Here is a 27793-nt window from a genome sequence, read left to right as displayed (position 1 = left end):
TAAAATAACAGAAGCAAGTTGCAATGTTTATTTCACAAATGATTTAGACGTACAAAACGGTTAGATTAGCAAGACATACAGGAAATAGCTTTCAGTGGCTCAGCTTCAGTTCAAAGCTCATGGAGAAAACATTGCAGTACCATAGAGTTTATATTGTTAACATAGCATTAAATCCCTCTCCTCAGAAGACATGACTGTTACTTAACAGATGGAGCTTCTTGTCCTTTAAGGCTTGTAGTTCTGTAACTGCTGATAGAAACCGGGGTTTGGTCGAACTGAAGGTCGAGCCAGCTTCACCTGGTTGTACGCATCATCAAATGAAAGCCCCTCCCTTAGCATCAGGTAGCCAATCACAATGGAGGAGGAGCGTGACACACCCGCGTTACAGTGGACCATCACCACTCCACCCTACAGGAAAACACAAAAACAACAGGAAAACATATATATTTCTCAATCAGTTGTTATAAATCAACTCTCATCAGGCTCTAGTGTTTTAGCATATATTTTTTGAAATGTTAAGACATTTACTGAGATATTTGATCCCAAAATGAAGCAAGCTGGTCTTAATCTTATCTCACTGAAATAATATCAGGGTTTCCCCCAGTGTATTATAAGCCTGGCAGCTTGTTGGTTTAAACATCATTTCACTGGTGATGTTTTCCCACAACATGTAGTTAGTACCCAGTAATATTTTTATATTTCCTGTATACTTAACATATTTTAATACAAAAACATAGTGGATCGCCTTGATGCCCCGACCACTGGATATGGATTATGAAAATAAATCATAAAAAACTAATGGATCAGAGGAGGACCAACGATTCTCAAATATAGCAGTAAAGTACATGTGATAAAGGTTGGTTATTTCTTCACTCTGCAACAGGCTGGAAACAGCCACAGACTCATCAGAATCTTAACTGTGTCTCAGACATTCACAAACTGTAGACATGGAGTCTGTATTTTTCAAGAGATTTTGCACCCAAAGCTTTAAAGTTACCTTTCAGCTCCGCAAACGTTTCATCCAACTCAGTTTGCTGGAAAAGAGAAATTCTTTTGCAGAGTAAAGCTAATGTTTAGTCAAACTGGGTCCCTGATAAAGGCCGTTTTTAGGTACTTTTCCAGGGGAAAAAAAGACACAAAACATTTTTCTGGGTCCATTTTTACCCCCTTGCATTCACACTGTACTTATCAGTGGGGGAAACTAATTAACAGAAAAGATATTTTTCTATCCCAGTCTGACTAATGTTAGGTTTTCTCTGGTTCGAGCTTTTCATGGTTTTTCTGTGAACTTAAAAAAACATCTGACTATTACAGGTTTGGGAACAATTACTGACAGAAACTTTATAGAAGCCCTCTTCTAAAATTCAAATTACTCCATTATATTATTATACAAAAATCACCAGGTGGTGGCCATTGAGGCAAAAGCGTTGAATATTGCTAGTCCGAAGAACACCAACATGCACACTCAATCCTAAGGATAATTTAGAGTCACTCACAGCAGACTTACTGTAATTTCAACAATGTACATAATATACAGTGGGAACTCACAGCAAACACAAATGAACGTTGAACTGGTTCTCCCAAAGAGGAGACAGTCTTAAAAAAAATGAATTAAGGTCTTGATAATGCTGCTGCTATGTAGCAGTGTTTACTAATAGAGATGTGAATTTTTCTGTCAGTTTATTCAATTCAATTCCAATTTTTAGGGTAACAATTTAATTTTGAAAGAATTTTTGATTCAGAAACAATTTTTGATAGAGAAGCTAATTTTTCTATTCAAATGGTCCAGAGATTCTGTTTGAATGATGTGACTGACAAGTTTATACTGTACAAAAATTCTGTTGCAAAATTATGACTTAAATCAACTGTATTAGGTGATTAAAGTCACCTAATACAGGCTATGGTTGGCTTAGTTGCCTGGCTTTTCTTAAATAAATAAATAAACTACATACAGTGGCTGAGTGGACTAATATGATTTGCATTATGCTGGAAAGATGTACAAACTAAAGACATTTTAAAGCCAATTTTTGAGCATATTAAACCAATGCTCAGATTTCCCAGCACTCGATGTTCTCTATAGAATCGATATTTACTACAACTTGAACACAACAACAGTGTTTTCTGTCTGTCCCTGGCATTCTTTTGCATTGCAAATAAAAAGATAATTAGACAGTGTGAACCAGAAATTCAGAATGAGAGACAAACATATTTACCCATCATGATTCATAAAAAAAGAGACAAAAACAAAAATCTTCCGTTTACTGAGGCTGTGACAGAAAACCAAAGCCTGCTATCTCATCTAGCCAGATACAATAAATGTTAAGTGAGTAAATACATTTTGTGTCATTTAGAAACAATTATCTCGTTCTAATAAATGCTTGTTGTGTTTCCCATGGCGACACATTTGGAGGAATCACAGCTGGAAGCGTCATTTGGCTTCTCTTTGTTCCTCTGGAAACCTGTTATTTCTGTTTTTCCAAAAAAAATAATAATCTCTGAAAGGAGAGAGGATATGAAGCAAGTAGAGACGGAATAAAGCCGTATGTCAAAGTCAACAATTGCAAAATAATTAATATTAATGTTGATGTAATTATTTTTCTGCATAGATTGTCTGAAAAGGGAACAGAGTTTAAAAAAGTGGTGGCACGTCGTTAGACAACGTGCACCAGTCCTCCCCTCTGAAACTCGCCACATCAACACGTTTGTCTCTTTTGTTTAGCCAATAAAGTCGTTTTTTTCCAGACCGTAATGGAACAGAACTGAAACTCTGAGCACACTTTTGATTTCCGTGTCAATCAATACCCATTGAGGGACAGGAGATTTAAACTGCCTCTCTGGGATTGATGTGCTATCACTGCTGCCTGAGTTTTTCCTTTTTAAAAAAATAAACCGATCAATCAGCTCCTCTGGCTAAAATATGATTTAATCTAATGAAGCGTCACAGGGAGAGAAAAAAACTGCATTTTTTTTGTCTTTTTTTAAGTTTTTTTTACCCATCAAAAAGTCTCATCTGGTTTCTCCCGACATCTGCCAAGGCATCTGAGTCAATCCGGCTACATATAAAGCCTTGTTTTGCTTCTTTAGAAATAAATAAAAGTTTCTGCAGAAGGAAAATTGCCTCAACAACATAATCCATCACAGCAAACACACAGACTTAATTTGGTTTTGTCAGTTTCTTGTTTTCCTGTTATTTCATTGTGCTCCAGTTGAGTGTTTTCATATCAGAGCTCACATCACATTATGTTCTGCTTACGGTCAATCTCCTGACACACACGCACAAGCGCACACACACACACACACACACACGCACGCACGCACCCACACACACACACACACACACACACACACACACACACACACACACACACACACACACACACACACACACAACCCCACACACACACACACACACACACACACACGCAGACAGTCAAACCGCAAGTCTGTTCCAGGAAACACAAACATTAATATGATATAACTAAAAGGCCGAATGGTGCAGAAAAAGTCAGAGTCTTTTAATAACTAATCAGACCGCCATGCTGCTCTCCTTTGTGCTGAGTTGCAGATAAGTGTGTGAATTCAGAACAGCTGTGTGTGTTCAATTGGCCGACAGATATGAAAGAAGGCGTTTTCAGGTTGGGACAATCTCCTGAGAGAAAGTGGATGCAGATCTGTTTGAATCGATTTCATACAGTTACTTTTCTTTCTGAAACACAGATGAGTGTGTTTGTACGCACGTCTTTTCTGAGATATTTTAGGATTCTCCAAGCTGGTGATACAATTTGCACCATAAGAAGAAATATGTCCACTGGCAAGTGTTGAATTAACAGATAATATTTATGGTATATATAATATCTGTATAATTACAAATGTGCGAAAAACTTTGTTGGTATTTCCCTAATGTAAAAAAAAATACAGTCTCGCAATTGCTGTGTTTAAATTAAGTAAAAAAGAAACGTAATTAAAATCACGTGAACATGTTGGTCAAGTCATTAGACGTAACATCATGCCATCGTCCTCCTACCACTTCCTGTCGTCTTCTCCATCATGGTTTAGTCCAGCTGTAACATTCGGTTGTTGATCACCTGATAAGAAAAAAGTGTGTGGCATGCTGAACGCAGACTCAAAGCAGACATCTGTTGGACACATCTGCACCAAGGTACATTTTTCTGCACACGTACTTAGTGTTGCACAGTAAGCTGCTCAGCAGAAGACAGTCCTCACATCAAACTGTTTTGTATGCAACAATGAGCTGATAAGAGTGAGAGTTGGCACAACCAATCACAAGAACACACAGTGTGACTGCCACTGTGTCCCACACCACCGGTGTGCGGTGGCTGCCCTGGTGGAGAAGAAATGTAGCCCATCAAACTTTCTAACATCCATTCAGATTGTGGGAAATTAAGTAATTTGTTGCAATAACTATAGGCAATTTCTAGCCTGGCCAGCCCTATCTTGTGCAATTTCGCTTGACTAAAATCTCGATTCACAGCTCGGCCTGGCCTTTGTCCTGTTGAGAGTTGGGAAAAAAGTCAGCGAATGGAAACTTCACCAGAGTTCATGCCTACAGTAAGCAATCGTTTCTCAACAGCCAAGACTCCAGACTCTCTGTTCGAAGCAAAGCGTAATTAAGGGAGGTTTTACCAGGCTCCGCATTCGCTACTCTCGACTGTGAAATCTCAACCGTCTGCCAGCAGTGCATACAGAATCTGAATGGCTTAAAGAACGCATTGAGTATGTGGGAGCCTCAAGTATCACTCAACCTTTGTGTGGCAGTAGAGCGAGATGCTGTGTTTTTAAAGTGTACCTGCTCTTTGGCCTGGTCTATAAAGAAGCTGCATTCCTCCAGATGCGACGTGAGGTCAGTCTCTGGAAGGTCCAGGATCTGAAGCTTCTTATAGACCACCTGATCTGGAAACAGGTTGGTGACTCCATAGGCCACGTTTAGCACATGGGACACCTGTAAATCGATTAAGAATAGACACGGGAAAACTGAGTGAAGAGACATAAATATTTTTGAATAAATGACCAGAGCATTGACTTGCTTTGAAGACTCTTTTCTCTCCAGTCAGAGACAAAGAAGGATGCTCAGTTTGCTGTATTGATGACATGTGATGAGCTGAATGTGACAGAGAGAGGACTGGAAAGAAAGAGGAGAATAGACCGTGGAGGAAGGGACGGATAAAGATGAAAGGGAAAGAGTCATGGGTCGGCAGGAAAGGAGACAGATGGCTCCAATTCATTTTGCAGTATCTGTCTACTCTCACTTAAATTTAGCTCACTTCAGAGGGCAAAGTCCTCTCCTGTGTTGCATCTTGGCATCATACTAATGTGATCTTAGACTTCTAGTATCGTCTAACATTCTTTTTCGCATGTTATGGGATATGTTGAGCACCGCTTAGCGCTTGTGTTACTGACAGCAGATCTTATTAAAGGCTGGACTAACAGTGAACTCTTCCTGCTAACAAGTAATGCAACCGAGGAACTAACTGTTTTGTGATCATTAAACCCAAACACAGTTGGAATCATGACCTCACGTCACACTGTAACATCAGATAAACATACAGCCAGTTATTCTGCAGCTGAAATTAGCCCAATCCTACACTGGGCTAGTTCAAGTTGTCCATTCATTTTATTGGGATTTTAGATGATTGGACGACACAAAGTAGTGCACAGATGTGAGGTGCAATACAAAAGCTGTACTTTTCACAGGGGTTGGCAAAAGCAAAACAGCCGATAGCCACCAGCTTTGCATGTCTACAGATTGTAATATTTGCTTATTCTTTGCAAAACAGACAAACTAAGTAGGACTGGATTCAGAACATCAACAATGTTTATAGTCTTGTCACAGATTCTCATTTGGATTTAAGTCAAAGGGGTCACTCACACTTAAAGATTCGTAGTATAAGCACAACAAGAAAGAGCTTTTTTATTTCAGTTCATGGTGTGAAATTATGGAACAACTTAAATGAAGCATTAAAACAAAGTCCAAATGTAAGACAATTTAAAAGGAAATATACAGAGGTCATTTCAGAAGATACAGAAATATGGATGAGAGTTAACAATCGTGTATGTAAACAGGCTAACGCATGAGTGTGTATGGATGGATGGATGGATACATTTAGACATGTGTGCTGAATCTACAGCAAAAAAAAAGGAAAATTAATTAACCTATCTCAAGATTTTCCTTTTTTTTTATTTAATAAAAAAATTAGAACATGTCCAGGGTGACTCTGCCTGTCCCCCAAAACGTCCGCTGGAGACAGACCAGCACCTCCCCTGACCCCACTGCGGACAAGGTGTTAGAAAATGGATGGATGGATTAAAACATAAAATAAGTTTATGGGGCAGGAGTTCATAAGATTTTTACTTCTTCCCACTGCTTTTTGAACATGTTAAGATTGTTGTGGTACAAAAACGTGTCTTTTGCATTCCTTGTTTGTATCCGTTATTTTATACTGCTATCATGTTTGAAATGAATAAATAAAATAAGCAAGTCTGGACTTTGTCTTGACCATTCTACCACATGAATGTGCTTTGATGTAAACCAGGGGTGTCCAAAGTCTGGCCTCAGGGCTGTTTGTGCTGCCCTTGACTGCACAATGCACAGGAACAAAGATTTATAAGGATAGTAAACTCAGCCAAACAGAGCAAGAGTTAGTTTTTTGTTTTTTTGTTGTTTTTTTTTCAAAAGCCCAGTATCCTGTTTTTGATTAAAATAATCACAAAAAGTACAGATAACGATTACAGAGAAATTGACTTTTAGACCATTATTTCAAATTTTGAAAAGACTTTTGCTCTAGTTGGTTTTTCAAAAATATCAAAACAGATGTATTTTTCAAAGCTTCAATGGAAACACTTTCTTTGCATTACAGGAAGCATATGTCGGTTGTTGCTACTGGCAAACACCAAGAAGAAGTAGCAGGAGGATGATGGTTTGTTTGGCTCCAGCAGAGCTCACAGCATCACACATTTCTAAAGTTGTGTGTCATTCCAACATGTTGAATCCAAAGCTATTCTGTAAAATGTTTGACTACAATTTCTCCAAAACGCTGCACACATAGTATGTATGTGTAATATGTATTTTACAGTCTTAAATTCATTGATGAAACAAACAATGCACACACTCATATCTAAGAAGAATTTAGAGACCAATTAACCAAACAGTCATGTTTGTGGACTGAAGGAGGAGACACCATCCATCTGCAGCAAAACAATGCTGCTTGTAATAAATAATATGATTTAAAATGTAAATAAAACCATAAAAAAGTTTGTTTAAAAAGCTGCAGCAGAGCAGAAGCAAACAGAGCGATGTCAGCCCATTAGTTGCAACTTGATGAATCATGCCAAACCTTGGTATTTGTACAAGAGTTCACAGGGTTCTCTTCTATTTTTTCCTCTCAAAGCACAGAAATACATTATAATGAATAGGATTCTTTTGCTTTGTTTTCTTTTCTAAAGCAATTCCAAAGTTGTTAGTCTAAGTCCAAGTCTAGTTGAGAATTAAAGTGCTAGATCAGAGTGCGCAGCAGAGATTGTGCATCATCTTTTTGATATTTTCAGATAATAAAAATGGATTTATGACAAATAACTTGCACCGGGATCTTTGTGTTTTTATTATGATTTTATAAATCAGCACTGTGTCAATGCGAGCTACTGAAACACATTTTAAAAATTACAGTATCACAGGCAACACTTTTCAAACGATGATCTGGACACATTTACTTTCCAGTTGTTTCACAGCAGTTACATTTCAGAGCACATCACAACAAATCCACAAAGGAGTTTACAAAAGCAGAGAGAGAATTGTTGATGGGAAACAAACCCAGACCAGCTGCATCTTTTGTTTATTCTGCTTTCCAGCCGTAGCTTGCCAACAGCTTCAGGAATCATTGCTTTTAATGTTTCAGTCAGTGACCACTTGTTCTTCAACATGATTGGAATCACATACTGGAAAATAATAACAACAAATGTCCTTTGGGCAGCTATTCCCCCCTCTCATGTTGGACTGATGGCAGGCCAGACACCACAGTGACTCACTCTTCCACTCGTGGTGCAATAAATACAGTAGGAGCAGGACAGACTGAGCCGGGGCATGACATGCAGACCTGCCGGAACGACTATTTAGACGACTAAGTCTAAATAATAAGATAATAGATAACAGAAAACATTGAGACTCTGATATATATATTTAAAAACAAAGTCTGATGTAGCTGTAAGTTCATACATGTTTGATATCAGTGTCTGGTTGTGTAAATTCTCACGACTGAGTTCGCGCATCAACAAGACGACTCCTGTGGGCTTTTTCGATTATTTTCCTCACACATAAAAGTTGCTCACACGTACACGCTCTGTTAAACACGGCGAGTGGAGCTGGTGCATTCAGTGATACTGAGAAGCTAACACACAGTCATGCATCGCCTCCAGTGTGTCACCACTTTAAAGTTTGATCAGATCTTTCCAAGTCAGCACTGAAGGGATTAACTAAAAAGTTCAAGCTTCATTTTTTCCTGCTAAAAGGTCTGAAAATATCTATTGGAATTAAACAAGCAGCAAAAGACACTGAGACTCTGACCCTTTTTTTTTCAGCCAGATTAGTCCTGTTCAGTACATGCTTCAAGTTTGACTTCAAATATTAGCAGACAAGAGTCTAGTGAACCAGAAGGATTGATGCACTTCATTATCAATGGCTGTCCCAGTGCATTGCCTTGATTTTTTTATGCATGTTTGAGAAATCCTTAAATCTCAAATGCAACCATTCAGCTGCACTAAACAGAGTGAGACTTACCGAGCTGCTCTCCACCACAACTGCCACCAAACAGCTGCTTGCCACTCCTTCAGACTAGCCAGCAGCAATTAGTAGACACCTGGTGGAACTGTATATATGTAGATGGAATTTTTTTAACAACTGAAGTTAACATAGTTACTTCATTGTCCAGATTATGTTGAGTTATACCTATTTTTTGTGGCTGTATAGCAACAATAAACATAAAAATAATAGATAGCAAAAAAAAAATACTTTATTGTGCTACAAAGAGGTACAATGTGCCTGGAAAACATAATACTGCCCCTTTAAGAAAAACAACATTTATCTTTGATGCGTCTTAAATTCTAAGTGCATATTGGCTGTCCTGCATCACCCGCTAATAGTTAATCACTTTTATTCTCAGATTATTGGTTCAGTCATGGAAGCAAAATGTGATGTGGACTGACATATTGATGTGGTGAGTGAACCTTAATCTTAGAAGAATTAACAAGAACATTTGAGTAAAAGGTAAACAGATTCATAATACAGCAATCTGTAATCTGGAAACAAAGCAAACAAATACAGAAAAATAAAGATCTCCAACAATATATAAAAAAACACAATGTTCACCAGAGCAATAAATTCCTGTTGAGTTTTCATCTCCACTGTGAGAACACACTGTGCTTCAGATACATTTTTATGACTAGCAGGAAAAAGATTTTTACAAAGCGCCTTTAGGCGAAACGTCACCTCTCCTGTGCATTAACAGCTAGCAGAGAAACTTACTTAAAGCAGCCAGGGCTTCATCCCTGCAACAGGAACGGAAGGTGTTTGTAATCTCTCTAATTCATCATCCTGAGACTGCACAGGCAGCAATATGCTCATGCCTGGGAGCAGGCACTGCAGAGAGGAGCAGCACCAACACATCCTGTAATCATTTACTCCCTCTGCTGTGCTAAACTGTCACTGCATGAGTCATGAAGCTCCTCAGGGTGGTTTCGCAGGGTTTCAGAAGGAAAGCTCTGCATGACTGGTTTTGATCTCACATCACCCGCCCATGCTATCGCGGCAAAAGGCAAGGTCATGCCCGCACTATTGATCCCCTTGTACTGACCTTAAATCTCTGCATGGTGTCGATGTCGTGGGCTGCATCCTGAGAGGCTGAAACGGCAGAAACGACACGATCAGAAGACAGACAGCAAGGCTTGGCCCTTAAGAGCATATTCAACAGCTCCTAAGAGCTCAAAATGTGATTATAGGCACTTAAGAAAGACAAACTCGATCTTTTTTTTTCTTTCTCTTTGGGATTTTAAGCTGTATGAATAGATGGATGGAATTAAAACATAATCTTGTTTTCTTCACAACCTTCTGACAGATTTGGATCAGTAATAGAACAGAGTCAATTAAGAAATGGTAAAAAAAAAAAAAAAAAAAAAGCTCTTTATTTTACGTTTTTCACAATGACAAACCAATGAGTTTTCTGTTGCCTACAAAGTCTTGAGCTTTGTAAGCTCTCGTTGAGCTACTTGAAGAACTCCTAACAGCTGATTACCAACATTTTATTCAACCAAAAGTTTACAAAACAACCAAGCATATTAGCACTTTAGAATTGATCTGGAAAACTTAGGGGAGGAAAAGTGCACTAAATATAAATTTAAAAAGTGAAGAGCAAGTGGAAAGTAGAACAACAGAACCTTATTTCAGGTTAACCAGATTAAATAGGACATGTTTAAATGAAACCAGGCATAACACTGAATAACAAACTCTCCATTTAACACTATGCATGCCTGCTTTACTGAGATATTGCCAAATTAAATTCATTTGGTTTTAGGTCAATATTACAACATAAATGCTGTATTTTGTGTGCAAGAATTTAATAGTCCATCTTGGTCTCATTTATCACAAAAACCTGGAATTTTAACAAGTGTCTGTTGACATTGAAAGACTGTATGAATTTTCACCTTTTGGGAAATGTTCAAATAAAAATTAGTTGGAAAGCAAAAACTGCAGAGTATCAGCAACATTATCCCTTAGTGGGAAACATCCAGACACACAATCCTTTCTGAACAGCTGCAGCTGCAAACTGGGAAGATATCAGTCAGCAGAAACCAACAGTGAAATGGCTTAAAGCCTGGGAAGGGAAAAAAAGGGGTTAGAAATCAAATTATTTGTATAGTTACACCAGACGTGGCTTATAGCGAACTGCTGCGATAAACATTCAGTACTATCTATGACTGCGTGCCGGCACATTGGTGATTTTTCCTGAAAAGACTGAGCGGAGGCATTGTCATGATGATGCCTGAACGCAGCTGAAGAAGGTCGTAGAGGAAAGGAGAAAGTGAGGAGAGGTAAATGAGTGACTATTTCAGCTGAGGGAGGCAGAAAATCCCTGACAGCCAAATAGAAAGAAGAGTCTTCCTCCATTTGTCAAACAGCTCATCATGACAACACCAGCAGAGGTTGTGAATGGTGAAGCTGGAAGGAGATGTATGAGCAGGAAGCAGAGTGTGATGGAGGGAACTCCTCCAGGTTTCTCTGCGGCAGATTCCGTCTTCAAAGTGCAACATTTGCACTCTCTGCATAAGCCAAGACACTTTGACATAATGCCAAACTTGTGGCGTTAGGAAGTAAATCTAAATCCAAGTGATAGAAAGTCAGTGTGAGGAATTAAGCCAGCTATGCGTCACCAGTGGAGAAAGAAAAGATTTAAAGTGACATATCTGTGAAAAGATGCGAGCAGGCTTTAAATTCTTCTTAACAGCAGAATACTGAGAGAAGTTACTTTTTTCCTTTTTCATTGGTATTGAGCTTGAGAAGATCAAAAACTGTATTTGCTCAATTTTAATTTGTTCAAGAACGCTGATTCAGCCTGAAACTTTTCAAATGAAAACTGCAGTGAATAACATTTGATCAATCAAAGGGCAGGAGTCCAAGATGTCCAATCACTGGGAAGACAGAAGGACAGACAGAAAGAAGAAAGGAAAGAAGGAAAGAAGGACCAGGTTCTAAATGTACTAAAGTCTAATCTCAAATGCACAAAACAACACTTTCTGTACTGCCTTTAATTATTAAAGTAAGTTGAGATGAAGCCATGATTGAAAAAGTGTGAAAAACACACTCAATAAGTAGAAGCTTTGCTATTATTGCCATTATATTTAGAATTCCCAATTGCACTTTCTGACTCATATGAAAGAAAGTTTGCTGCAGTCTATTCTTCTTATCAGTGGTGTCCTAAGTGGGTCCAGGAGGGCCGGCATCCTGCATGTTTCAGTTCCCTCCCTGGTGGTAACAACAACCTTCTCAGCATGTCAGTGTTCTCCTCAGGCCTCTAACAAGCCATCATTGGATTCAGGTGCGTTAAACCAGGGAGAGAACTAAAACATGCAGGATGCCGGCCCTCCAAGACCCACTTTGGACACCCTTGCTTTATATGTTTGATACAGGAAGTTTTAGTCGGTTTCAGTTTCTTTTTATTTTACATTGGCTGTTAAACCCCTCATCACACTGACTGAACAAATGAAAGTTATGTTGTTTTTACATGTTGGAACAAGCTGTGTATTAAACAGTACTGTACTGATGCCGTTAATTCAGCACATTTATGTCTGTTGTTTTAAAAAAATAAATGTTTCTAATGAATTCGATGCTGTTTTTCTTTGTCGGATCGGTATCTGCCGATAGTAAAGCTCAGATATCAGAATCAGAAGTGAAATATACTAACAGTAAAATGTCACAAAATTCTACAAAGTGAACATTTTTATAACCACCCATTGAAATGACAGAATGAGTCACCTCTATGGGCCAAACGGAGATCCTATCATATCTCTGCTGAGGAATTTGTTCTGATTCTTGCTGTGAGGTCAAGTATTTGCAACAGAAATGAGCAACCCTCCAGAGCTGGTTGGGGATTCAGCACTGAGCTCAGGGACACTTCAGTGGGGACGGATGGACGGATGCTGACATGTGGAGACAGCAACCTGCGTCCTTCAGCAAGCGGGACGGGTCACCATTCTCCCTGAGATGAATTTAAAGTTAATGACATTGATTTATTTGTCATTAGGAATATATATTTATTTAATAATGACCTTTGTGGTCTTTGAGACAGAAGATCAAGAGTATCATTAAATCTCAAGAGCAACCATGAGGCTCTCCCAGCATGCAAAGTGTTTATTTGTCGACATGCTAATTGTGTGGCATGTTAGTCCAATCAAATCAGGTGGTCAGGGCCACATCAGCAGATGAGACTTAATGAAAAAGCTGACCATACGTGAACAATGTCTTCATCCTCCTTTGATCCTCATCCAACACATTTTCAGCAGCAATGACAGGCGCCACTCAGGTGTGCACATATTGCAGTTTTCTGACTGAGCACCAATTTTTAAAGTGAACTACTGATTCCATTTTAGGCCCATACTCATTTAAATCTAGTGAGAAAGCTGCTAAGTTGGCAACTGTGCAGTGACTATTGTTAACCGCAGACCAAAGTTACCAAAGTCAATGCACAAAAAGGAAGAAAAAAGAAATAGAAAGAAGACTAAATGAGCCCTCAAATTATGAACATTTATTAGAGTTTTATTTCATGGTTTTTGTTTTTATTGTAAGACCCTTCACTTTTTATCAATTAAAAATATAAGAAAGCATCCAAACAGGCACATATTATTGACGAGAATTGTTTTATGCTATATTATAACCTTTTAACGTTAGACTCTACAATATGAAATAAAACTGTTTCTCTTCATCTCCTCTCCTCTTTTTGGGGGTCAAACATGTTTGGTTCCGATACATCTTGGTGATCAAACTGAATGCTTTATTTTGAAGGGAGTGAATGTTTTTGCAATTATTTATTTTATGTTTCAATCTTTTACTTAATTGTCACTATTTTGATATTAAAGCGATTTTTGGGTTGTTGGTTTTTTTTCAGAAAGGTTGAATTTTGTTGATCATGACTGATTTGAAAAAGAAAAAAAATTGCTGCTTTGTGGAAAATAAATATTACATTTTCTGACTTCAAGGAGAAAAAAAACATAGGATTTGTTGTTTGTTTCTAAATTGAAAAACATACATTCAAGTGTTCCTCCTTTCAGCTAGCATTAGCATTAGCATGACCACAATTAAGAAATGCAGAAAACTTGTAGAGAAAGTGATAATTCTTGGGTTTTTTTTCAATTTGCAGCTATACTTTTTTAGTTTGTTTTATTTCATTTTTTAATTTAATTTCATATATTTATCGACAATTTATGTTACTTTTTAGTCTATTTTGTGTTTCCTTTGATGTTGGCAACAAAAAGAAACTGTTCAAATCTGTTGTTTTTCAGCTAAGCCTGTTTCCTGACTGTAGAAACTGATTATATAATAAACAGCCACCTCAAAAGTTTTCTAGTTTATCTAATTAATCAGTTTATTTATTACCACAGTTTCCCCCCATCAGAACATTTTACATTAAAAAAACAGCAAAATAATGAAAACTGTTACCGAGCAGCAGGAAGGGTCTGACTACACCGACTTGAAGATCAAGGCTCGTATCTTCTACAAATCCACACCCGCCTTCCTCTTCCAGCTCCTCCACCTGCTCCACCTCACCCTCTGCTCCATCACTCCTCTTTTCCAGCAACTTCCTGCCCGTCACCGTGGTGATGCGAGTGGACTGCTTCTTCAGCCGGTTTTTGGAAAAGCCCTGAATTTCCTGAGCCAGTGAATGCATCGCCCCAGGCCCTACAGGATGCAGGTGAAAGCAGAGGAAACATTAAGACTTACTTCTGAAAGTTTGCGTTAAGCGCGCGCGCATCAAGACAGCGGCATGGCGCTTATTGCTAACCCTTAAGTTGTAGTCGCATTTCCATAAAAATAAGCCTTCATAGAGGTATTCTTGCTGAGAGAAGCCAGAGGTTTACATATGGTAACGTCACCCTGCTAACCCTCTAAACTAGTCGCCACCCTGTTCAAGAAGCTGCTCCGACCCAGGAAATCTGGTTTGAAATAAGTGAAAAAAAAAAAAAAAAAGGTCTTGTAGCTCATGTACATGAAAATTAGTTAGTTAGTTTGGGAATTAAGACTTGACCTTTGACTATTTTTTCAGATAACGGCATTTTAGTGGAATTGCTGATTTTGAGAAAATAAAATGAAGTAGAATCAGATCAGCATTATGTAAACATCTTACTTCAGCAAATAAACTTAAAGTTGCAGAAAGAGTGTGTGGTGTGTGTGACAGGGAGCTCAGACACCACACACCAGCTTCCAAAACAGCAGGAAGCTGAATTGATAATGTGATTCAGTCAAGGACAAAAATAAAATAATGATATTCTTGTTAAATCTACCTTTTTGATCAAACCTTTTCAGGTATTCAGCAGAACATTCATAAAGAAATATTTTCTGTTTTAGTTTTCTAACTTATTAACCACTTTATTGATTAATTTGAACTGTTCTTTTTTTTAACCTGCAACTTTAATGTATTTTAAAAATGAAACTTTGCTATTCAAGTTTGAATTCATTTAGGTTTTTCTTGAATCAATACATGGCTAAAATTACACTTGCAGGGTCAAATACACTGAGGTAAATAAATAAGTATCTGATGATCCACCAGGTTTTTTTTCCACTTTGCCCCTTTCCAAACAATGGAAAGGTCTGTAATTTTCATCATAGCTTCATCTCAACAGTGAGAGCCAGAATCTAACATAATCCAGAAAATCACATGATATTATTTAATATTATAACATCATATTTTTAATTACTTAAAAATACAATTTTCAAATAATGAATTTCCATTTTATTACATTAAATAAAATGCAAAACATGCATTTTAAAATACATTTTAATTGCAATCACCAATAACTTGTTTCAGAACTGCAGGAGACATTCAACCTCTGGAATAGAATACAGATTTTTCTACCAAATATTAAGCTATACTTCCCTCTTGTTTCAAAGGCAATAAACTTCAAATTAATTAATTAATTATTCAAACGTAATAATTACAATGTAATTTTCTGGATTTTCTTAAAAATAACAGACCTCTCAACTTTTTAGAAGTAGGAAAACATATCACTTATTCTCTCCAGTGTATACACATCCATACACAGTAAAATTAGCTACAAAAATATCTACAAAATTTTACACTTTTTCACTAAAATGCCTAAACAATTATATATTAAATCAGCTTCTTTGAAATTTCATTGACAAAAATAATATTCATTGAGAGACACTGGTTAGAAATTGTGACAATTTTGTATATCTTTCAAGTTACACCATAACACTGTTTACTTTTAAAACTATCTGGACAGTAATAATGTGCCACTTTACTTAACTTTGACCAATATTTCTCTATGCGGATATTTTACATGTATATGTTCATTGCCACCTCGTTTTTAATGCTTCAAAATGTTTTGTGTCAGTTCTTAACATATACATTGGATTACTTTTGTGTATATTCTGTGTTTTTTTGGTACAGCGAGTAATCTGAACCTTAAGAGAAAAAAATAACTCCTCCATTTGATGTAAATATTAAACGCTTGCTTTTGAATTTCAAAAGACATGACGCTAAACTGAATGTTACAACGGTGTTTGAACGCACCACAAACCAGTCTCGTTGTAAAAACCAGGACAACTCCTCATCCCTGTGACCGAAAAAAACAGACAGGGAGACAGAGGGGTGGAGTACAGGAAGCTGCTGTCCCTAAAACCTATCTGAACATGGGCGAAATCTAAACACTACAGAAATCACGGTTTCTATTTTTGAATCATTTTTGGAACCAGAGGCTGCGGATATTTCCCATATTTTTTTTCTGGATCGGGGTTGGAGATATAAAGCGAGAAGATGTCTCGGGGAGTGATGCAGCCCAGCCAGCAGAAACTGGCGGAAAAACTCACCATCCTCAACGACAGAGGCATCGGGATGTTGACTCGTGTTTACAATATCAAAAAGGTTCGCACACACATACACAACTGTGTCCCGATTTTAGCCAGAATTATGTGAACTGAGAAAATAAATGCACTTCACCTGTATCCCTAAACTGCTGTCACTGTTAGCCCTAGCAAAATACGAAAAAAATATCAGCTGATTTATCACTTTCATGGAATTATAGTTGTATAAATGTATCACAAATCTTTTCTAATTGTGTTATTTATTCGAAAAAGAATGGCATGCCGATATTTGTGGACCCTAAGGTTCCTTAATATCCCCTCCCAGCATCCCTGGTTGTGGGTACAGCTAGCACAAGCCGTCGCGTTAGCTTGCGGTAAAAGTTGTACACCGGTTTTCAGATTTAAACTGGTTTTTCGCTCGAAATAAAATCAAACATGAACAGCTACTGTGAACACTTCTTCAACCCTAACCCACTAGAAGCTACAAATGAAAGTGAAACGACCGCTCTCGTCAAACCTGAAGGCCTTCGTTGGTGCTAATGGCTAGCTAGCTAGCATCGACTGGTAATGGCGGCGGCTCCTGGTTAATCCAGCAGTCGGGGCGTCGTCTCTGCTCCACCGAAACCCCGACCACGAAGCACCAAAACTCCCAGATCCAGATATCCCGGCTGTCTAATGACACTCCTGACCCGGGAGGCTGAAAATAAAGAACATGTCTGCTTCCCCCCAACAGCCGGTTCAACTTGCAGCTAGCAATACTTAGCTTGCCACAAAAATGAAAGAAATGAAAACATCTCCATGCTTATTTTCAGTTACAATTTTACAATTTGATTTCTTAATTTAAGTTTTTAATGGACTCCGTTTTATTCCCCAAAGTTCTCTGCTCATTTTAACAATTATACATTTTAATAAATATACTTTTGATATATATTGGTGGAGGTATGGATCTCTAACAGCGAATGTTTCTTTTTTATTTGGCGAATATTCGGATAAAATTTAAGGTCCTGAGTTCATAGCAATGCAATGCATCAAGGCTTGAGATGCAATAGGTTTGACCCACCAGACAATTTATTTTCACCAGTGCTAGATTAGAATTAGGTTCATTATATTATATATTTTTTAATTCAACAGTTTCTTTGGAGTTCTTAAAATCTCTCTGAAAGTGAAGAAATCCTATTTTATAGCAGTGTGTTTCTGGCATTAATCTGGTTTGCAGTAAGTCCATAAAGAAAGCGCTTCAAGAGGATCTCTGGCCTATTAATTCACATCATATGTGAACTTCAGAACTGTTAAAAATTCAAAAAGCACATTAACTGAACTTTGAAATTGTACCAGTGCTTCCTGTTCAAGCTGTTTCTTTTTATTAGTTGAAACTTTACTAATTTGAAATTACTCTATTTTTGAGTAAAACTGTTTTGTAAAACTCTATATTTTGTTAGAATTGTAGTCTGTTATTTTAAGTTCCTAGTTAATGATAAAAAGCAATCATGAAATATTCAGAATTCAGACTCATTGCTTATTTGTTATTTTGTTCGTATAGAAGCAATTAAATATTAAGCATGCATATTTAAAAAAAAACAAGAACAAGCCGCTCTTATTGCTAAAGCCAGTGTGAGGCAGGTGTGTCTTATCTCACAAGTTCAGGTACAATATTAAAAATACTATTTTGTAACCCTTTGGGTTACAGAAAGTAAATTTAACATACCAGTTCCAAAAATGAAACTGTGATTGTGTTATATATGTCAGATATTATTAACTTAATATATACTTAATGCATTGGAGGCGAGATGGAAAAATATCCCAAGTTGATCAGTTTTTGACAAATTACAACAAAAAGGTTCACAACTTTTTGTGATTTATTTATTTTTTGTTCCACTTGATTTTCAAGCCTATAGGCATCAATGCATTAGAAGTCTCACATAATGTATTTAAATGTATTTAAATTGTTATAGCAATTAAAATTTTACACAACATCCCAGATTTTAAAGTACTGATTGGATGCAAGGTTTGGTAGAGTATTATTATTCAAGTTCCACATAGACATATTCTCTGCTTCTCTGTGATTTATTTAGTCAGTCAGATAGACTCTTAACACCCCTATACACCCATATTTTTTGCTTTATGAGAGTCTGGGAAGTAATGGAGGCATTGTTGTCAAAAAGAACAATCAAAAACTCTTGGTTGATCAAAATCAGTATGAATATCGTAATGTTTCAACAAAAATATTAGCGTGCAGCCTAAATAATGTCTATTTCCTAGGACTAATGGGAATGAGTCATTTTGCCCCTTTGTCAGTTTGTGCCCCCCATGTTACACCAAGTATCACCGTTTTGCCCCAACCTAATTCCATCTCATACTTTTAAACAACTTATTTTCTACCTAACTGTTTCATACCAATTAATTATTCCTGAAAGCAAAATTTTGGGGTGAATTATGGAGATAAATATTTGTAAAAAAAAAATGCTTATATCCCACAATTTGTTCAAATGTAATCTTCTATTTCTACACTATACTGTTATGAAATATTAAGAGATGGTTCATGAGCAATCGAGGTATCAGTAGCTGTGTTTGTATTACATTCTTAAGATCATAAATTTGTTTTGGGATAGACTACATCCTTCCTTCCCTCAATTTCGGGGAAATAAGGATGAATTTGGAAGAGTCTTCACTTTGACAAGCCAGTGCTTCCCAACCGTGGTCCTCAAGCCACACTGCCCTGCATCTTTTAGGCATTTCCTTGCTTCAGCCCAGATGATTTCAATTGATGGATGATTTACAGGCATATGCTGAACTGCAATTACTTGAATCTGGAGTATTAAAGCAGGGAGACATTTATAGCATGCAGGTCAGTGTGCCTTGATGACCAGGGTTGGGAAACATTGACGTAATCGACCTTCGAAGGAGGCAGCCCCTGAATTTAGACTAACCCCCTGACTCTCCTTCTTCTGATACATATAATTGATCATTTACTGGGATTGCCAAACAGTGTCGTTACAGTAAACAGATTATAGACAATTACATTAAACCCTTAAAATTCCCACAGTATGATCTGGAAGTGTGTACCGTGCTGCTAAAAATGCAAAGTTGAGATTGCTTTCACTCGAAAATGGTTTGGGCCAAATTTAATTGACCACAGTTCGTTTCCCCAGAAAGATTGTTGATGTTTAATATTTAATAACCAAATTTCTTTACGTTAATTCTTCTTTACAAAAATTTACATTTTAGAAACCAAGAATGAAATTATTTTTATTTAGAACAAACCTTATAGATAGAGGCAAATTATTTCTTAATTTAATTCAAAGTTCTTAATTGGTCCCAGAGGGAACAAAAATGGTGTTGTAACGCAAATTCATTCAAGTTTCTTCAAAGAGTTGTTGTATTATTAACAGGAAACATTCCCATTTTTGATATATGTAAAAGTACCAGCATTACTATTATGTGTTTTTGTTTTTCTTAAATATTAAAATGGATTACCGTACTCATTCAGGGCATCTTTGTGTAATTGCAACCAAAACATGCAACAGTTGCAATTGGAGGGCATTATTTCAAGTTGGTTTGGTCACTTTCAAAAGTTCTGGGTTAATATGAACAAAACCAAATATTTGGTTGCCATAGCGACTACGCCACAGGTTATCTTGTTGTAAAATAATTTTTAACCCTCAATTTGAAAAGCCAATACAAGCCAATTTGGGTAGATGACTGCATTTCCTACTATGAAAAGACGACTTTACAAAAGTACAAAAAGATAAAATAACCCGCTTCTGATCAAGTCATTTCTCAGCATTTAGTGATGAAACCAACTACTTTTCAGCAAAAATGTGTAATTCGTATGAGCTGCGGTGCAATACTTTGTGTAATTCTGGTACATTCACGCAGTTTTTTTTTTCAAAAATGTTTCCTTATAGGCCTAACTAATCTATCTCATTAAACTAAAACAATACCATTACTAAAGTGTAGATCTTTTCATTCTGTTTTTGTGTTGTAGTTTGTGTGTGAGACAGAATGGTTGGTCTGTTTGGGAGGTCTGCCTGTATGTGTGGGTTTGTATGATGAACTGGAAGAGAAAGAGGCCAGTCATGTCTGACAGTTTCTGGGAGTACAGAGTGGAAGTTCAACAATCTGAAAGCTCATACTGTTTCAGAACTTCATAGTTTGTCACACATCAGACTTGTTTCTGTTTTCATTTCCACCCAAAGTGTAGAATTTGAAATCTTTTGGGAAAAGTCCTAAAAAGTTGTTCTGTGTACTCCAAAGAAATGTTTTTTTAATGTATGGAGAGTGTTATAAGACAGTATGAGCAATCAGGCATCTAGATTCAGCCTTTGATTACACCCTTCCCTTCCTGTTCTCCCTTCCTTCCTCCTTTTCTCTCTCTGACTCATCATCTTCATATCTATCCTGACCCGATAAATCACAAGCCCTTTGAACATTTTTTTTCTCTTCTGAACTTTTGATCATATTTTCCTTCTATGAAAAACAACTTAGAATTTTTAACCTCATCCTAAAAGCAGAAATTAAAAACTGGATTAAATCTATGATTTAATCAGCTGCCATTTGGATTTACTCATCTGACATTTTACAAAAAATCAAAAGCAATTTTATGTAGTTTCTACATTTGGGAGAGTGATTCATGCTCACTTAGAGACTTAATATATAAGAACACATATAGACTTTTATGTTTACATCATCATCATCCTATCTATAATTTTTTTTAATATATATATTTGACTTTATTGGAATTTGACCAAAGTTTTATTTCTTTTATGTCCTTCAGCCTCTGGTTCTGTTTCCATGCTCTTTTGACTTTATTAAAGTCTCGCTGTAACGCTCCACTTTTGACAGTGAATCTGTTGGCCTCCTCCCTGACACTAAGGTTATGTTCACACTGCAGAATGAAGTGACCCCATTCCAATTTTCTTCTTTTTTTCTGTGTATCTGATCTTTTCATGACAGTCAACATGGATCAGATTTTTTTTATGCGACCCAGGTCACTTGGTCTTAAGTCCGATGCATATATGATCTTTTCAAAGGTGACCTTAGTTTGTATGGAATTAGAGAACAATTCTGATTGCTACACTGCTGGACAGGTCACATTTATCAAAATAAACAAGAAAAATCTAATTATCTAACGTAAGTCTCTGGTAGTCGGTCAGACATTAGAGCAGAGGTTGGATGGTGAAAATACAAAATCACCTGCAAAGAAAATAAAGAAATTAGAGTTTGTAACCTAAAATATACTAGTAAATTTACCAAGGACTGGTTGAGAATTATTGGAGTTACACTTTAGATCTTGATATTATTGGATGCCGTGTTGTGAATTATGATGCAAGAATCCACTGAAATATCCCTGTAAGTGAGATATTATACTGATTACGTACTAGAAGCAGCTCACTAGTTGTGCTTCTATTACAAAGTTGCACAAAACTTGCAGTATTCGGCTAATGTTGAACAAACATAATTTCACAATAGTTGTGTTTCCTTTAAATAAGAAATGCAATTAAAATCTTGTGAATATGTTTGTTCATCATAAAGGAAACATGCCGCACCATGTTCTTCCAACTACTTCCTGTCGTCCTCTTTGTGATTTGTGCCACAGGCAACATTTATAGTTCATTAAACAGCAAAAGAATCCAGGGCCTTTAATACTCTCATTAGAACAGAAATACTGTCAAAAAATAAATCCAAAAATTAAAATTAACATTTTGTAAATTTTCACTTTCATCTGCATTTCAATGCAGCCAGAAATAATAAAAAAAAAATGTTGCTTCAGGAACTTCCTTCCTATCCCTATTTTTCACAGTAGGGACAACTGTTATAAGACTTACACTACAAATGTGTACACTACAAATGTGTGCAAAACGGTGTCTATTTTACGCTCTGTTGAAACATTGATTATATGATTCGATAGATTTAACCCTGCAAAGTTTCTTCATGTGGAATGGACTCTTCCTGCCCACTAGGTGGTTAACTATATCCTATGAGATCAGTGGCAGCTTGTCAATATCGTCTGACATGTTTCCATTCTCCGTCATCCTGACAGCAATGATTTTGTTTATGCATCTTTCTCTCACACATTGATCAAGACAGTCCACTTATTTTCTTTTTGTTGGTTTCAAAGCCATGAGTCCGGTATGCATTGCACATGCGCTTGCCTACTAGCATGGTGCAGATCACTTCTGGTTCAGACTTTAGGGAGCCCTTCATGTTCACAACCTACACTACTAAAAACTGATCAAGTCTGATCTGAACCTAATAATTCTACACAGAACAACTATAGATTAATGCTGCTTAGTTTTTATTTATGAAGTCCAAAAATGGAGAACATTTGTAATTCTTTTTTTTTTTTTTGTCATTATGACTGCCATGGATTTAAACTGCAGTCTGCACCACTAACTCAAAAGTTAGTTGTGCATATGCTAACACATTAATCGTAAATATTATTCATGATAATGCTAAAATGCTATATCAGAATAGTATTGAGTGGAAGCTAGCACTAAAACGCAAACTTCAATGATGTTGATACTTGCCATTAGTTTGACCATTGCCTGCCATTCAAGTCTGTTCGACTCTCATCTCCCTTTAGTGCTATGCCTGAGATTTCTCTGGTGGAATTTCCGCCTGGCCAATCAGCAAACACAAGGAGGTGTTATAAATCATCACATTGATTTTCTGCGCTGTTTTAGAATTGTAGGGTTGTAGTTTTAGCAATAGCAGCAGAATTAGTGAAAGAAGTCATTCAGTCCATGCTGGCCACGCTTATAAATATTGTTTATAGCGCATGCGATTTCTGGTAAGCTTCTTAGTATAGCTGATGTATTTTGGCTAACAGCCAAGCATCAGTGATTAGGTAAAATCCCCTTCAATGGTTAAAACTTTGAATTCATTCCTCCAGCAAGCAATTATTTCTCAGTAGACCCTCTGCATGAAGCAAAGAGTAGAACAAGATGCTGGATTTTACCATGCTAACCCACCATGTGTCAATGACAAAACCTATGCTACAACATGGTATTGTTTAAATCATTTATCAACTATAATAGAAGAACTAACGAGTGGCCAACTTACATAATGAGAGAAAATAATACAATTTAGAGATTTTTAGGTATTGTGTTGCTAATTTGGAGTTTCTCCATAATTGTACTTTATTTAATAAGCCATTAGCTATTCTCATTATATATAGAATAGCTAAATGTCTAGTCCTACAACTTTTGGGTGAATGGCTTTTACCCTGCAATGCCGCCTAGAGATGAAACTAAAAAGACCAAACTAATTTATAAAAATGACATTCTTCAGATACTCCTCAATCAGTTTTGCTTTAACACCAAGAACCTTTACTACATCCTCTGTAAAGGACTACATTCTTTACAGAGAGGACTATGTCTTAAAGGAGAAGGGATTAAAATTTGCATTAATGAAACCATGACACTCCAAATTCAAGAATACTTCCTTATCAGTTACTAAGCGACAGTTGTGACGCAGACACACTACAGGTGCCCAACGTTGTTTTTCCCTACCGGTGTGAGACGCTGCCGCTGCTGACTGGAGTACCAGCCGTATTATTTCAGGGCTTTCCACACCCTCAACATGGATGTGATATTTTCACTGTCTGTGTGTGTAGGTGGGGATTATACACTGTGCTACTTTTAAGACGGTGTGCTTCACTGCAAGTGTTAATGTGATAAATGTTGGCACAGCATGACTTTTTTTCCTTTTCTTTTTTTTATGTGCTGTGTTGAAAATAATTGCTGGAAGGAATATCCTTGTTTAAGGTCTCAGATGTATAAAGAGCAGTGTTTTTTTTTTCTGTGTGTGTTTTTTATGTTTGTAAAAGTGTGTGTGTATGTGGACCTGCTATAGTTATGAAGAAGTTTGCTCAGGTGGACTTTTTTGTTTTGATTTTTTTTTTCTCTTCTTCTCTCCGTTCCAATGCTTCCCCCCTCTCCTATGCAGCAAGGACAAGTTTGGAAGGTTTGCACAATTTATCACCTTCCACTGATAAAACCCCGTCCTCCTCCCTTTTCACCCTTCCTCTACTGCCTCCTTTTCCTCCCTTCCCTCCACGTCCTCCTGGCTACCCGTACAGATCTGTTGGTTCCCTCCTTCGTACCTCACTCCTCTTCATGTTTGAGTTTGTAATGTTGAGAGTAAGGCCTGAGCTCCATTCACTGTCAAGTGTATCGTCCACTGATGCCGATTCTTTTCTGTTTCTCATTTTTTCACACATTTTATTTCAGCCCTATTCAACAGCGAAAGCTATTTCAGATCAAGCTGTGTCTGACAGTTAGATCATATGTGACTATCTAAATATTTCTGTTTAATTATTTGAGATAGGAATATATTATCCTAAATGTAAGAAACTTATCGCATCGTACATAATTTATCATGATAATTTCTTGTCAGGATAAGAATTTTGAGTTATTGTTGCCACAATAAATTACAGCCATCACCATCTTCAATAACTCTTTGAAGAATTAATGAGTTACAACATTTAATTTCCCTTTGGGATAAATAAAATAGTATTGAATTGATGATGTTTCAATGCCTCAAAACTGTCTGTATTGTCGGGATTTTTAGTTTTTTGCTATTTACTCACTATTTATTCAGATCATCAGTAGAAACCAGTGGATTAGAAATTTGATTAAAAGTAGTTATTGGGTGCAGTGCAGTAATAAAAATCTGACTTTTTTGTGTTACCGGTGTCCTAAAGAAATACATTACAATGAATATGTTTTTCAGATGCAATATTCAGTTCAATATTGCACTTGTTTATGGGGCACTGATTGTGTCACTTTCAATAGATTTAAATCTAACACAAAGCTACTAAAATGTAGAATGTAGCGGTGAGCCAATTGCAGTTTTTTGGCCAATCTCCAATTGCGATCTTTAAAATTCTTGACCTGCTGATTTTGATTTTGGCCTATAGCAGTTTTTTTGTCTGAAATGTCACCAAATGTATAAAACGATTCGAGTTGGCAATAGTGGGTCGACTATTCTAAATTGTAAACATGCAGACATGACCTGGTGGGCCGGTGTGCCAGTCAAACCTTTCATAGGAGAGCAGAAGAGGACAGTGGTTGAGCTTTAGACTTTTGTTGAGATAGGTAAGATTGGCTTCACATGTAAGTAATGGCCAATCACCGATCTCCCAAAATGAAATAAATCGGCACAGATAAATCGGTGCACCCTTACTAGAATATATTCATTATAACTTATTTTGATAGTTTCATACTGTATATGATACACCCAAACTGTATTCAAGCAAAAATGCCACAACACTGATCCACTTGCAAAAAAAAAAAAAATAAATAAAATTGTTTGTGTTTGCAGCAAATGTCCAGGTGAAGGGCTGGATGTTTTGCTAAAAATATATTTTTAAATCTTCATGTTCACTGTGGTTTGGAGTAGATTCACTTTCTTCACTTCTGATGCAGATGTTTGAGGTTTATTATTGGGCGATATCAAACAGTGCTGAATTGGCTGAAGCATTTCTTTTCTTAAATCCCCATACCCCTAAAAACAGACGTAAATCAACCGAGTTAGAAATTTATTTCACAGCTTTGCACCAGTACAGCACATTTAAATACACCAAAGCCTTCACAATCTTGGTCAAACATGTAAAAACACAACTTTAACTGCAATTACTAGAATAGTAACATTGTTTACAAATTGGAAATTGTTTTATCGTATTTAAATATTGTTGAATTTCTTTAATTTGTTACATAAAGCAACAATTAATTTCTTCTGCTACTAGAATGGTACTACATATTGATTGTTTGTTATAATATTCAAGTTCCATACATATTTTATCAGGCGAGGAAAGCGGGTCATGGCATCCTTTTGAAATTATTTATTTAGTTTTTAAACTACAGCGAACCTTGATATTGGTAACCAGCCTTTATCGTTATAGTCTAGACCACATGTGTCAAACTCAAGGCCCGGGAGCCAAATCCGGCCCGCCGCAGCTTTTTATGTGGCCTATACAGTGTAGACTAAACACTAAGTGTGATAAAATATTATATCATCAATCATATCACTGCAGTTTTTATCTGTTTACTGCCAATTTATATCAATCAATCCCTCCAGTTTCTTGAGAATTTAGTTGATGTATTATGTAGTTGATTTATACAGCGAGTAAATTAACAGTCGCATTTATTATTAGTTCCTGAAGGGACTGAAAAGATGTTCAATAATATTATGTAATTTTAAGAATTCATTGACATATTAACAGTTTGTGAACAGGTTTTATCAACACATTCTGGCACAACCGGCCCTTTAAGAGCCTTCATGATCTTGATTTGGCCCAAAACGAAAAAGAGTTTGACACACTTGGTCTAGACGGATTTACACCCACCGTATTTACACTGGGAGAGCACACAAGAAGTCAAAATGTAAACACAAGGGAAATTGGCACCATATAAAAATGTTATTTTGGAGGGACAACAGCAAAACAGAAATTTGTAGGTTTCTGTAAACTGTAAAAGTCAGTATCATATTCAGCCTTGGTACACAAAAATCTTTCGGTTCCTTTACTTTCAAAATAATTTGGTACTTTGTGAAATAAAAGTTGGGAAAAATAATAGAGACCTCCCTCTCTGGAAGCAAACTGATGCCAACTGATAACACATTTTTCAATGAGTCAATTATTCTTAATTCTTATTTTTCAAACAAAAATATATATTTTTTGATATATCACAAAATGGAAATAAACACTTGACACTAAAATTATAAGCATATATGAAAAACTTAGATGAATAAAAAGTCAAACAATGAGGCCAAAGAATTAAAAATGTCAAATATGATACAATTAAGATTGAAATAAACATTAGGTTTCAGTTTTAAATGTTTTTTGTTTGAATTTTCAAACAAACACAGTTTCAGCCTTTGAAAGCATGGATGGCTCAGTTTGGATTAATCTGGCTCTTTATTGACCATGTTGGTTTGGAAATATAAAGTCCTGAAAATTGATGTGGAGAGATTATTATTTTTGACATTTTTGAGTAGCTCTACTCTAAAGATAAAAAAAAGTAGTTGGTTGGAAAGATACGACTTTTCCACACAGGAGTACACGCAGTAAGCAGATGAAAACATTGACTTACATAATTTGATTTCAAAGACGTTTGGCTTGGAACAAGTTGAGTAATGGCTCTCAAGTGGTTGAGTTTCTAATGAGAAGAGACCATCCATTCTTCAGAGCTGTTA

General features: G+C 36.6%; 2 protein-coding genes across 10 annotated transcripts in view; one reads left to right on the top strand and one right to left on the bottom strand.

Moving 5' to 3' along the window:
- LOC129353942 (dual specificity protein phosphatase 19-like) lies at positions 1 to 27793 on the bottom strand. Of its 6 annotated transcripts, none has more exons than XM_055023385.1 (6): positions 17115 to 17372; positions 16308 to 16350; positions 14216 to 14455; positions 9861 to 9907; positions 4808 to 4960; positions 1 to 408 (listed from the first exon to the last, which is right to left on the bottom strand). In XM_055023385.1, exons 3-6 carry the CDS (start codon positions 14442 to 14444, stop codon positions 226 to 228), a joined length of 612 nt encoding a protein of 203 aa, XP_054879360.1. In that variant the 5' UTR covers positions 14445 to 14455; positions 16308 to 16350; positions 17115 to 17372; the 3' UTR covers positions 1 to 225. The 6 variants fall into 6 exon arrangements, with proteins under 6 accessions (XP_054879360.1, XP_054879355.1, XP_054879356.1 ...); XM_055023386.1 differs by lacking the exons at positions 16308 to 16350; positions 17115 to 17372 and adding exons at positions 4025 to 4085; positions 27691 to 27793 and having other exon boundaries at positions 305 to 408; XM_055023380.1 differs by lacking the exons at positions 16308 to 16350; positions 17115 to 17372 and adding an exon at positions 27691 to 27793.
- nckap1 (NCK-associated protein 1) overlaps positions 16347 to 27793 on the top strand; it is a 38625-nt gene continuing 27178 nt past the window's right edge. For 2 of the 4 annotated variants that reach the window (XM_055023371.1, XM_055023370.1), the window contains exons 1-2: positions 16347 to 16658; positions 24545 to 24562. In XM_055023371.1, the coding sequence (XP_054879346.1) occupies positions 16551 to 16658; positions 24545 to 24562 (126 nt within the window). In that variant the 5' untranslated portion in view covers positions 16347 to 16550. The remainder of the gene's footprint in view (positions 16659 to 24544; positions 24563 to 27793) is intronic. The other 2 variants (XM_055023372.1, XM_055023373.1) reach the window with 2 other exon arrangements.

The sequence above is a fragment of the Poeciliopsis prolifica genome, unplaced genomic scaffold (genome assembly GCF_027474105.1).
Source record: "Poeciliopsis prolifica strain line A6 unplaced genomic scaffold, Auburn_PproV2 SCAFFOLD099, whole genome shotgun sequence".
NCBI classification, from domain to species: Eukaryota; Metazoa; Chordata; class Actinopteri; order Cyprinodontiformes; family Poeciliidae; genus Poeciliopsis; species Poeciliopsis prolifica.
This window is presented reverse-complemented; position numbering and strand designations above follow the sequence as displayed.

Coding starts and splice junctions, on each gene's coding strand:
- LOC129353942 (XM_055023380.1), bottom strand. CDS start 27,778: ATGGATGGTCTCTTCTCATTAGAAACTCAACCACTTGAGAGCCATTAC. Junction 14,456..27,690: donor CGTCTTTGAAATCAAATTAT/GTAAGTCAATGT, acceptor TGCATCCTGTAG/GGCCTGGGGCGATGCATTCA. Junction 4,961..9,860: donor ACACCATGCAGAGATTTAAG/GTCAGTACAAGG, acceptor ATCGATTTACAG/GTGTCCCATGTGCTAAACGT.